The sequence below is a fragment of the Neocloeon triangulifer genome, unplaced genomic scaffold, assembly GCF_031216515.1.
Source record: "Neocloeon triangulifer isolate White Clay Creek 2 clone unplaced genomic scaffold, ASM3121651v1 ptg000014l, whole genome shotgun sequence".
NCBI lineage: Eukaryota > Metazoa > Arthropoda > Insecta > Ephemeroptera > Baetidae > Neocloeon > Neocloeon triangulifer.
Genome location: NW_026775556.1, coordinates 4,929,615 through 4,941,831, shown reverse-complemented (window position 1 = coordinate 4,941,831; position 12,217 = coordinate 4,929,615). Strand labels below are relative to the sequence as shown.

General features: G+C 36.2%; 1 protein-coding gene across 1 annotated transcript; it reads right to left on the bottom strand.

The window, feature by feature from the left end:
• Window positions 1-3,009: 3,009 nt before the first annotated feature.
• On the bottom strand, window positions 3,010-8,626 carry LOC132201562 (coiled-coil and C2 domain-containing protein 2A). The gene is made up of 19 exons (XM_059627797.1): window positions 8,431-8,626; window positions 8,227-8,371; window positions 7,933-8,047; window positions 7,614-7,882; window positions 7,294-7,546; window positions 7,096-7,244; window positions 6,812-7,034; window positions 6,471-6,755; window positions 6,231-6,419; window positions 5,980-6,182; window positions 5,304-5,642; window positions 4,790-4,958; window positions 4,559-4,738; window positions 4,334-4,502; window positions 4,186-4,283; window positions 3,872-4,129; window positions 3,575-3,816; window positions 3,401-3,521; window positions 3,010-3,198 (listed from the first exon to the last, which is right to left on the bottom strand). Exons 1-19 carry the CDS (start codon window positions 8,624-8,626, stop codon window positions 3,010-3,012), a joined length of 3,792 nt encoding a protein of 1,263 aa, XP_059483780.1.
• Window positions 8,627-12,217: the final 3,591 nt, after the last annotated feature.

Genomic DNA, 12,217 nt, shown 5'->3' with positions numbered 1-12,217 from the left:
TAATAAAACCATTAAAATTTAATTTTATCAATGACGTTGAAAATGTAATAGGACGTTTATTACATATATTTATGAAAAAATCGATAGCAAATTTTTGCAAATGAAAGGAATACTATCTGTGTTTATCTAAATCAGACTTGAAAAATGGTTGTTTTATATCTCTTTTTAACATTTTGTTTTTCATGCGAAAATTGAAATAATACACATACCATTCAAAATGGATTTGAAACAAAAAACTTAAATAATGCACATAATTATTTTATCCTCTTTTTAAATTTAATTGATATGTAAAAAAGACATACATGGGCAGAGCGCACTTTGCGCTCTGCGATCTGCACTCATGAGCGCAGAGCGCGATCGCACGATTTTATAAATCGTGAGCGTGAGCGCAGAGCGCGAGCGCATTGGTCGCTGAGCGCAGCGCTCAATTGCGCTCATTTTGCGCTCAAACCAAAAGTAAAAATTCTCGAATTTGATCAAAAATTATAATGAAAAACAGTGTTTTTATACCAAAAACTTCAAAACTGATCCCAATTTTGGTGATTTAACTTCAACTTTATCATTTCCAATTGCCGATGTATTTTTTGTTACATTAAAAAATTGTCTTAAAGTCGCACTTTTTCTTCGGATAAAAATATTTTTGAGCGCAACGTGTGAGCGCAACATTTTCAAAATCTTGAGCGCGAGCGCAGAGCGCGAGCGCACTGTTGCCAGTGATCGCGAGCGCGAGCGCGAGCGCAAAATTGTTGAGCGCACCCATGTATGAAAAAAGATCAAAACTTTGTATGAGTATTTTACAAAATTTAAAAACCTTAATAATAAACACCAAAACAAATTAAACATTCTATTTGTCAATGATCTATTTCAACGTCTTTTTGCATCGGTCAACCCAGTTTTGATTCGCTAAATTTAGATGACGTCGTTAATATGTCTATAAAATCATTAAAGGCCCATCACACAATTTGTACAAATGAGATTTGTGAGACTGAATTAATGCCTCGTCGTTTCAAATCCAATCCAGGCCGAACCGCAGTTATATTTTCGCTCGCCGCTTCTCTCCTTGCAGTGTTTGTATGTATTTGATTTTTACGAACGGACCTCGGCCGCTTTTCATTCATATTCTAATTCGAGAGAGTGCCTGCTGCGTTGATTGGGCTCTTCATCCTCCTCACTTTTAATAAGCCGTTTCGTTTATTTGTATGCAAATTAATGATTTGGCGAGAAACGAGGTCTCCGACCAACACCTCTTGGTCTCGGGTTAAAAATAGTCAAAATTTGTTGTGCTCGCGTGCTTCCCACTTTATTTATGTTCTTCGCCTTTCCACCTGCCGCTCTTTCACATTGGTTGTTTATTTTTGTTTTCTGTCAACGAAAGTTGCTCCGAAAGTGGACCAAATGTCAAAGCGAGACGACAAGAAGCGTGAATTATTAGACATAAAAATAAACAAAGGTTATTCCACCTTTCAAAACACTGAAATTACCTTTCATTCAAACTGTGAATTAAAAAACTGCATTTTTAGAAATATTTGACAAAGTTGCAGAGTTTTAGCAAAATTCTTGTTAATGTTGGAGACGTTTCGTTTTATTTGTTTTCATCCTGTAAATAACATTCTACTTTGTGTGCTTATAAAAAAAAATTTGAGTGAAAGGAACTATTAAAATAAAACCTACTAAAAAGTGATAGAATCATCCGTGGAGAATCTAATTATGGTTTCACGGTGGGCGCTTCTAATCCATTCTCACCGTTTCCAGCCACACTCCTCTCTGCTTTTCTTCATTCTGTATAAAAAACTCATTTTATATTAGTCCACTTTCTGCCACAATTTGGTCGCAGTCGTCTTGGAACGAAAAAAAATTCGTACTAAATGTGCTTTTGTGTACATGCAACGGCGCGGCGAAAAAGCACACGTCCCCTTTCGCGATGCGTGGAAACAATTTTATTTTTTCTCACCAGCCAACCCATGGACGGTTAATTTTGTAATTATAATAATAATGCTCTCCAAAAAGTGAAATTGAAAAAATCGTCCGGGTTAATTTTCTGAAAGTTTTCGAAAGAAATAGTGATATCTGTGTGGTTTCATGGTCAAGTGAGCCTAATTAGAATTTCTCTGTAATTGAGAGAATGCTGTTCCAGATTCTCAACTATTAAGCTATTTAAATTGCTAAAAAATTAGTTAAATTAATAAAAAAGTTTTTCAGACAAAAAAGAGGCCAAAATTTTAATTTATCTCCATTGATTAAAAAATATTAAGTACTATCAAACTCGATTTGCATTGCATGTTCAATAAAAATTTCTTTAGCACAAATTTTTACTATTTATTCCCATTCAACACGCGAAATATTTCTGTATATTTTTGCCGACCTGATTTAATAACTAGAGGCACATAATAATCCAAGATAACTCCTGTCTTGGATGGCACACTTGAGTGGCTCGCATTTTCAACAAGGCGGCTGAGCAAATATAAAAAAACAATCGGCGAGTTACAGCAAACGGCGGAAGGCGCTCACCGAGAGCAATTGTTTGAGCTGCACCACTCGCATGTCCTTGACCCATAGTGGAAAATTTAGAGATGGTGCTCACTCGCCCGCGGCCCAACCTGCCTGTAAGAATCTGGGCTACTATGCAAGGAGGTGGATCACACACACACTCTTTCTCTCTCACTCGGTTGGTCCTCTCGAGTGCTGCTGCCCAAAGGTGTAAGGTAACGGGAGATGACCTCCCTGGTCCTGCCCTCTCCAGCAGAACAGGCGTGCATGTCTATAGTCTTATGTTTCTATACAACACGCCAAATTGCTGTGATTTGTAAAAAAAATATGCCAATTGATGGATGATGAAAAGAAAAAAAAACAGGATAAATTTTTAGAAATAAGAAAAAATTTGGCCAATTTTCTAGGTCATTTTTTAAGACAATAATAAATTAATAAATTATTGGTTGGATAGTAAACAAATGAAAGGAGAGACGTTTTATTTAATTTTCTTTTTACTCTCTAATAGAAAAGATCATTTTATCATCGTCTGTGGGAAAGTGCTGCGATGAAAACCCACAGGGAAACTGCGTTGTTGACGTAAGGAAAGGCTGCCACCGCAATTCCGAACTCAATCTCTGCGTCTCGCAAACTGTGAAGTTGTGTAGAAAAAAGGGTTCTGATCACCTCTTTGTCGTCGGCGTAAGTTAAGTGCAATGGAAATCCAATCATCTGAAACAAAAATAAAAATTATTATTAAATTATTGAACCAAATAAACTAACTTTTGCAACTAAATTAAAAACTAAAAATAAATTAATCTACATTAAAATCATTGGTCACAAATTACTACCAAATTTATTTTTATATTTTCATAATGTGTTGAAATAATTTGTGATTTTGCTAGTTTAAAACCAATATTATTAATTAACAAACCTTGTGTGCAGCGATTAAAGGCTGAAGTTCCCTCATCGCCTCTTTTTTACTGTGGCCGCTGTTCTCCAAAATAGGAAGCACTTTTCTTAAAACAGAGCAGCAGTGCCGATTCCATCGAGTTCTGAATAAAACTTTTAATGAAATATTTTCCGTATCAAAAATTCTTGCTCCAACCTGAGATTGGTTCTCCAGGTCATAAAGTTGTCCTTGAGCGAACTTTCCAGACGCGCAACGAGCTCCTTACACGAGTCTTCCGGTGTTCTGGTGAACTGCACCGTTTCCGGTTGCAAGGCCGCTTCGGGCCCCGGCACAGCCACGATGCTCGCCGGTGCAAAAGCGGCCAGCCAGTCGGACGCACGGGACAAATCGAATCTCATTCTGCGGGGCGCACTTTCTCTTTGAATATTTGCCCAGATCTGGATTTAAGAGAAATTAAATTTAAATAAAAATATTTTCAGTTTTTTTACACACATTTTCATGATTTACAACGGCCCAAGCGAGGGTTGCCGGACAAAAAGGGTCGTCCAGTTTGAAGTTCTGGCCGGTGCAAATGTCCCATATGAGCATTTCGTTCGGGGACTCTTTGTTTTTCGTCAGGACAAAGTACGCGGCCCCTCTTGTAAAACCCCAGCCGACCAAAAGCCATGCATCCATATTCAGACTTTGTAACAAACAAGTCAGAAGAATCGCATTTGACATAATGTCGCCATAGCAAAGTTTGAGAATTTCCTAAATTTTAATTAAACAAATTTTATAAAATGCATTTTATTAAGAAAAATTATTACTTCGGCTGACAAACAGACGCTTGAACTTGTCCGAGGAATGAGAGAAACAAAACGAGACGCTAATTCCGCTGACGATCTTCCGTGACTTTCTTTTAATTCTAAAAATTTATTTATTTAGCTTTTAAGAATTTAAAATATTTATATTTGCCTGGTGGATTAATAGGTCGGAATAACCTCGTCACGCAAACCGTTTTTCCATTTGAAGTGGCGACCAAAGTCGGAACTTTCCGATCGGAGAACAAAGCAGTGACTTGCGAATTCCAGTTTTCCAAGTGACTCTCTAGAGCGCTACTCTCCAAACACTCTAATCTCTCCGTCTGGAATTAACAAATGTCAAGACCACCTCTTAAAAATAAGTATTTGCAATGAAAACCGTTTCTGGTTCCGTGGCAACCATGGGCGGCTGCAAGGTGACGAAAAAATTGAGAAAAGTGCAGCTCGAGCCCCTCGGCGAATCCAACGGACCCAAAAGTGGACCAAATTGTCTGCTCTGCTCCTCTTGCTCATAGCCAAGCAATAATTGTTGCATATTCAACGGAAAAGTTCCGTCGATCTGTGAAATAATTTTTCATTTTCAAAAGTAAAATTTGAAATTTTTGTAGACCTTTGAAGTTCGTTGGACGGCGGAAAAAGGAATGTTTATCGCGCCGAGCCACGCTTTCTCATGTCTTGTGTGAACGTCAATGTCCCGCAACCTTTCGTCATCCAAAACGTCAACAACTATTTCGTCAAATAGGCGAATGCTGATCAAATCGTGATCAAAAACCTCCTCTCTATAATTAAAAAAAAAAAAATATACATGGTTGATTTATAAAAATGTTTAAACTAATGAATTTTACTATTATTTAATTATTTTCTTCTTATTTTTAATTTTTTTATAATAAATTTTAAATGATAATAATATTAAAGATGAAAATTGAAACAACTTAAAATTTCTTTATATATTGAGAATGAAATATGCTAACCAGTAGGGCAAGCATGATTTATTGCTGTTAAAAATCCAAATATCAAATTGGTTTTTTTTTGTATTTTTTGTTTTTTCTCTTTTTTTATTAATAATTTATGTTGCTTAAAATAAATGGAGTAAAATTTGATGGCAAATGAATAAAATATTTTACTGTATGGGAATTTGCAGTTCACTATTCCACGTTGGATTTGCACCTTCGGCAGCCCTCGTTCTGGCGGTCGCACCCTTAAAACTGACCTCCACAAAGGGCCGAACGGCGACCGTGTTAAAAGTGGCGTTGGTGGGACTTGACTCGAAGAAGGCCCCTGCAGAAGAGGGCTCCAGGTCGAGATCTTTGCGCGTCGGCACCTGCAGGGCGCTCACGACGTTGATGATCAAAGTGGTGCTGAGGGCAGTGGTGCCCGGCAGGGCAACGTGCGGCCGCGGTTTTCGCATCGGACGCAAAGGCCGCGACGGTTGGAACCACGCCATCAGTGTGAGGCCCAAAGTTCTAATTCAAATCATTTTTAGCAATATAGATTTTTTTAAAGAAATTACATTGGAATTCCTCACATATCTAAGTAAAAAAATCAAACGCCTAAAAACTTTGCCCAAAAATCAGTAATTGTAACATAGCTAAAATGAGTTTTTGATTTCTTTTGAATCAATTTTTTTTGAACAAAAATTTTCGTAGAATCCTCTGTGATCTTTGGAATGTTGAGAATCTTTAAAATTTTTTAATTCGGATATTAAAACTATTAAAATATAATTCCAAAACTGGTTCATGAATTTTTTTTGAACAATGAAAACAACGCGATAAAAAAAATATAATTGAAATAAAGTTATACCCTATGTCTGGAACTAAATCTTCAGTCACAAGTTCTCTCATCGTTTTCCTTCTACTCGAAAGTCGTCCTTGTCTCTGAATCTTTTCTTTGATTTCTCGAATCGAGTTCAAGGCCCACGCCCTGTGATTCGCCAAAGAATCGTCTGCTTCCTCCTCAATGAAATTTGACTGGCGTGACTGCTGCCAATTCCGCTCTTTCAATTCCTAAAAATTCTGAAGATTAACTTTTTTCTAATTTTTTGATTTTCCAACTTTTAAAAGTCCTTCTGGAAGTTCCCTCGCGTTTATTGGCACCATTTTCATGTTGCAAAAACCAGGGTGACCCTGTTCTCTCAATTCCAAAATTTTTAACCTGGCGTCGCCTTCTCTGAATTCTGCCTCAGTGCAAAAATTCAAGTCTGACGTTAAAGGGTCTGCGCTTGAATCGTCCAAGGCGTGTTCCTTAATTTATGTGTGTAAAAAGCTATAATTTTAATTAACTTCTCACAGTACCTTAGCTTTGGAAATGATTTCACTGTTTGCAGGATTGTTTGGATCGATACGTGATCTGTCTATCCAAACCTGTAGTTCCTCGGAAGATTTTGGCACTTTTCGAGTCGAAACAGTACAGCTTGTTTCCCAAAAACGACCACTTGGTTGGTGCAAATTTCCTTCGGCGTCGCTGCCCCAGCCCGTTTTGCACAACACGTACCCTGAATGTGTTTCGCTTCCGAAAAATACTTTTTCCACTTGAGCCATTTCTCGCGTACATCCTTTTTCGGGCAATGGTAAACTAACCTTGAAAATTATATAAAAAAAGTTAAATTTTAATAAAATATAACATAATATTGTACCTCTGATAGAATTGTTCTTTTGATGGCAGATTGCTCCAAAATTTGGATGCTGAAATTTTGCGGCCAATGCACTGCAGAAAGTGGCAGCATTATGCCCATTTCAAAACTGAAAGTCTGGCTATCCAAAACATAAGGCATGGTTTGGCAAACTTCACTGTTGTTGTACAAAACTTTGAGACAGATTTTTTGGCGTTGCAAGTGGTTTTGAAGACGATTCTGAGCCCTTAGTTAAAATTTGTTCGTAATAAGTTAAATCTTAATTCAAATTAAAAAATAATTATTACTTAAGGCTTCTTGCATCGCTGCTAATTTCAAGATCTTGCGTCAATAGAAGTGTCATTTCAGGTTCTCCAGGAGGCTTTAAAGACTCCTTTAGCAGTTTAGCAGCTTTTTCGACCAGATCAGGACCTTCACTCTCTTCATTTTCCTCCTCCTTGATAAGAAGAAATTATAAATGGGTTTGAATTTTAATTTGTTTGCACCGTTTTCTCTCTGCGTAGTTCGCGAACTATTTGTTTCAGAGTTTCCTTCCAAATTTTTTCCTCTCTTTTCCTTCGCCCATCAGAAACAGTGCCCTGATTAACTGTGAGTTTAGTAGGGCACCCAACAAATCCTTGCCTTTCCCTCAAATCTTGCATTTCCTGCCAAACGGCGAGGACTGCGGACAAAACTGATCTTTCGGCGGCACCTTCCAGTAAAGTTGTGGTCCGCAAGTCTTTTATTTCCAACTCGTAACTTAATCACCAAAATATATTAATTAAAATTTCATTCATTAATTCTATTTTATTTGAGTTAAAAATACCGTTTTATTTTTTCTTGCATTTCTTCATCTTTTTTACTGCGCAGCAATTCGTATGCATGTCTCAAAGCTGTCAACCTTTTTGACATCCGTTCGAACGACCTGGCTGCCAACTTTTTCTGGTAGCAATAGAACGTCTCCGTCAACCTTTGTGCCAAGGAATGCTCGTTGGTGAAGAGCGGATGCTGCGTGAAGTGCAAACTGTTCAGCTGCAGTTCGAGCAGGATCATTGTGTCGCTTGAAGGGATGAAACTTTCAATATCTTGGTTGCACTATTAATCATGTTTATCTAATTGTGTAATAATGATAAAAACTTTACTACGTCTTTGAAAATGGTGCCAATTGTGATATTTTCTTCGTCAAAATTCGGTCTGACGGGATTGTCAAGCATTTCCTCCTCGCAACTTTTTAGTTCTCCATCTTCTTGAAACCATTTGCTAATTTAACAAATAATTATTAGATTTTTTATTATCATCTAAATAGAAAGGCAAAAAGATGTTCGTGTTTATAAGGAAGCCAAAAGTAAACACGTATTGCGTCGTGATTTGCTTGTCCGGGAGGATAAAGTTTCCAAGAATATGTAAATAATATCAAATGTCCTGTTTGAATTGCATACTTGTTAGCCGGATTATCCGTCACGAGACGTCTCTCCATTTTGCTCCTCATCTTCCACCTCACGTTCGGCAAAGTTGGCACATAAATTCCCTCTTCCTCCAGAAATCTGACCCGGCCACTCGACCCCAATTTTTCCTCCGTTACCACTAAACTCGATGAATTTTATTTTATTTTATATTTTTCAATATAGCATAAAACTTTAGACCTGCTTGTGATGAAGGGTAGTAAAGGATTTGCGACAAATCGGCCACATTTTCCGGACTGGCCTCTTTAAATTCGGCCACAGAGGCAGAGGCACCCAAGAGCTCTTGCAAATTGGTGACATGAGGAGGGCTCTCGGGAGGCTCAGCTTCGTCCTTAGCATTCAGAGATCGGCGACTTTTTTGCACGGCCTCTTCCATCGTTCACTTAATAGTGTGTCGTGGGTTTGTTTTACACGCGAATGGTGTTTATTTTGGCCGCGGTTACCATGGATTCACCGGAGAGGAACGAGGGAGGACGACGAGGGCGGCTGGGACCACTTGAGCGTAACGATGACCACCAGTAATGAAAACGGTTAAAAATAAGCAATTCTTTAAAAGATGAAAATAATGAAACTAATATTTTATATGTATAAAAAAGTGGAATTAATAATGATGCAGGTGTAATTGTCAAAGAGCAGTTTGCACTGGTACTCAAGAGCAGTTATGAACATAATTGTAATAATATAATAAATTAAGGTATACTAAAAATGAATAATAAAAATTTAATTTTATAATCTTATTCCTAACTTGTAATTTTTTGTATTTAAATTATTAAACAATAATAATTTTAAACAATACGTTTGAAATTCTCATTATATCAAAAATAAATACAATTAACTAGTGTCAAATTGATAAAATTGAAATTTTTTAATTTAAATTCGTAAAGAGGAGGTAGAATAAGACACATGAAATAAATATTCAATAATTTTAAAATGATTATCAAGCCAGAACATATAAGTGAATGCAAAATTAATATTAATCAATTTTTCCTGACAACTTCACAAGCCAAATTTTTCCACAAACTAGAGGGAATTTCTACACTTTAAAACAGGTATTATTTAAAAATATTCAGCAATTACCTCAATAAAAGTTAAGAGCCATCAGTATATAGCAAATTATTAATGTACAGTTAGCGTTACTATTGCTTTAAAATATTCCTCCTAAAAATGCAATGCTCGCGCAGAGTTGCTATTAATTTTTTTTTTTGCAATTGAGCGAAGCAATAAAGGTTCTTTTTCATCGCAGCCGAGTCCTACTTCTTATAATGTAATAAACTTGACCATCACCGCGGCATTTAATTATATAAAGGAATCCAGCTCTGGTATTCGGAGAGTCGAATTATTAGAAAGTTGGGAGAGCGGAAGAAGAAGAGGAGAGAGATGAATATTCATTCATTTTGTATATTATATTTGTACCAGCTATCATAAATTTGTATAAAAAAAGCAGCAGGCCGGCTAGTCGTAAACAAATTCAGCAGATTGCGCGTGAAAATTGGATCATCTCGCACACACGCACCGCGAGAGAGTGAGCTTGTAAAGTAATTTGCGCACGAACGGGTTTCCGAGAGGAATAAGGAAAGCAAAGAAGCAGAAGACCTGCAATTAATTTTAAGAGGGCCACACACCAGCTGCATTGATTAACATCAAGATGGATTCAAAATGAGACCATATTAAATTGCTTTTTGGTCAATTAAAATATTTAAACAGAGGGAAAGAAAGAGTGAAAAAATGGATTGAAATCAGCGGAGATCAGAAATAAATAAATGACGTAAAACCTGAGAAACAATGAGAAATTTCCACTTGAGAAGACATTCATGCTGAAATGGTTGATTCTCATTTTTATTTATTCCTTCTAACTGAAAAAATCGGCATATGTTTGTATTAAAAAAGGAAAAAAAAGTTGGCATTATAAGTTTGATTGATTTTTAAAATAAAAACTATGAAACTTTTTTATTCTTTAGCTAATGAATTTTTGACTTTCAGACATATAAAATTTAAATTTGTAGGCACTTCTTTCTTGTGAGCCATAAAAAAACCTATTAAATACATAACATATAAAAAAAAATTCTAGCTGGTTCTAAATGTGGCTTTTCTTTTTAATTTGACGCCCGCCTGAATAGGAAATAAATCAGAATAAATCAAAAGTTTGAAGTGTCAAACAATCAAGATGCACCAGCAGGCGCACGGAACCAAATTCTCTTGCGCTTTTATCTAGATTTAAAATCGCTGGGTCACTCTGAATTCTTCTTGAAATTTGAATGAATGTTACCTGCTGGTAACATGGATCAGAAAAATGGGCCAGATATTTCAGATGGAGGTGTTGTTTAGATTGCTTGATGACAGGCACGATACTATTAGACCGGTTAAACCCCTGAATCTTGACCAAGAGCATCATATCGAGGCCACCTGGATAACTTTTTTTGAATATAATTAAGAAAAAAAAATCAAAATTGAAACAAATTTACAAATTTTCTATGGATAATTTCAATATATTTCAAAGTAGGTCATTTTGATCTTATTCTCATCATGATCATGCAAATTCTGACAATATGCTGTTGCCAAGAGCAATTTTTTTTTATTCATTTATACGAAAAATGGTTTTGGAAATTTGCCGAGCGGCGACATCTATAAAAATGGCATCAGAAGATAATACGCGAATGGTCCAAAAAGATAATGCCTCGCCTCGCTGACCTGGTTGTATATTTATGCATAAAAAATCCCGTTGAATCGCAAATTCTACATTTTTATTTTCAATAAAAATAAAAACGGTTCAAAGGAAATTCCCGGCACCCTTTGCTCTTCTCCATCAGGCCATAAATTATATCCGAGGAGGAATTCTTCGATGCACTTAGGCAATTACTCTTCCTATCGGCCCCTTATTAATCAGCTTTTCATATACGACTCCTTTGTTAAAAACACATCGGCGGGACGATTATTAAACTAACTGTTCGTTTTATTATCCAAGAGCCGACGTTATGTTTATTTTCGATTAAAAGCGCATAAGAAAGAAAAATTTAAGAAGCGGCTGCAGCTCCTTCGCTCATATGTAGGTAATAATAACACACCTTTACAGACAGACGTGTCTTCTTGTCCGGGCTTATCTATCAAATCTCTAAGTGAGTAATATTTTATTATGTGAAGCACGCCCTCAGCTGCACGGATATATCAGCTCGGAAATGGTTTTATGATTGACTTAATTCTTTCTAAGCTCCCGCCGCCACCACGTTTTGATAATAATGGATGGACCGTTTGAAAATGTTTAAAAATGTATTGTGTGCTGACGATTAATTCATATTTATACAAAGTTATCTACATATCTGGTCTGAATCCACAGGCGCCTTGATGCGCACAAAGGATTCACTGCACTCCAGAGAATGGCCCTAAACTAAATATTAGTTATAAGATCATAGAGACATTATGGATTTGGCATTGATATACATTAAATGAATGAATTATTCAAAAACCATGTAATTTTCTTGCATATTACTGAAAATTAAATTTAAACCCACTTCACTATAAAAAATTAAATAATGAAAACAAGTAAAATATAATAATTTATGGATTTAAACCTACATAAAATAACTATTGCATAAATTTAACTGAAATAAGTATAAATAAGTTGAATTAATTAATTGGTTGCAAGTTTTAAAAATTACAAACTAGAAGGCTTTCTTAATTTTGAGTTGAATAGTCGCAATCATCCTTTCCAATGCCTGCAAAAAGAACACGCACCGCATACGCTGAAAGACTTCTTTCTTTTTATGTAACGCCGTAATGGTGCATTGTGCCTTTTAAAATAATTATTGGCCTAATGAACTCGCGTGAGAATTCTAACACCCCAGTTTTCGCGCACAAAATAAATTCCTACCATTATCTTGCATTGTCCCGTGTATTTTTTTTTCGGTGGCTAGACGCTTTATTTATCTCTGTTCCATCTCATAAGTTAATCCTTTGAAATTAAAAAAAAACC

What these genes read in the sequence shown, in the direction of transcription:
- LOC132201562 (XM_059627797.1), bottom strand. Translation starts at nt 8,626, where the DNA reads ATGGAAGAGGCCGTGCAAAAAAGTCGCCGATCTCTGAATGCTAAGGAC. An exon ending in CTACCCTTCATCACAAGCAG is followed by an intron (nt 8,372 to 8,430) that starts GTCTAAAGTTTT and finishes CATCGAGTTTAG; the next exon opens with TGGTAACGGAGGAAAAATTG. An exon ending in GCGTCTGTTTGTCAGCCGAA is followed by an intron (nt 4,130 to 4,185) that starts GTAATAATTTTT and finishes ATTAAAATTTAG; the next exon opens with GAAATTCTCAAACTTTGCTA.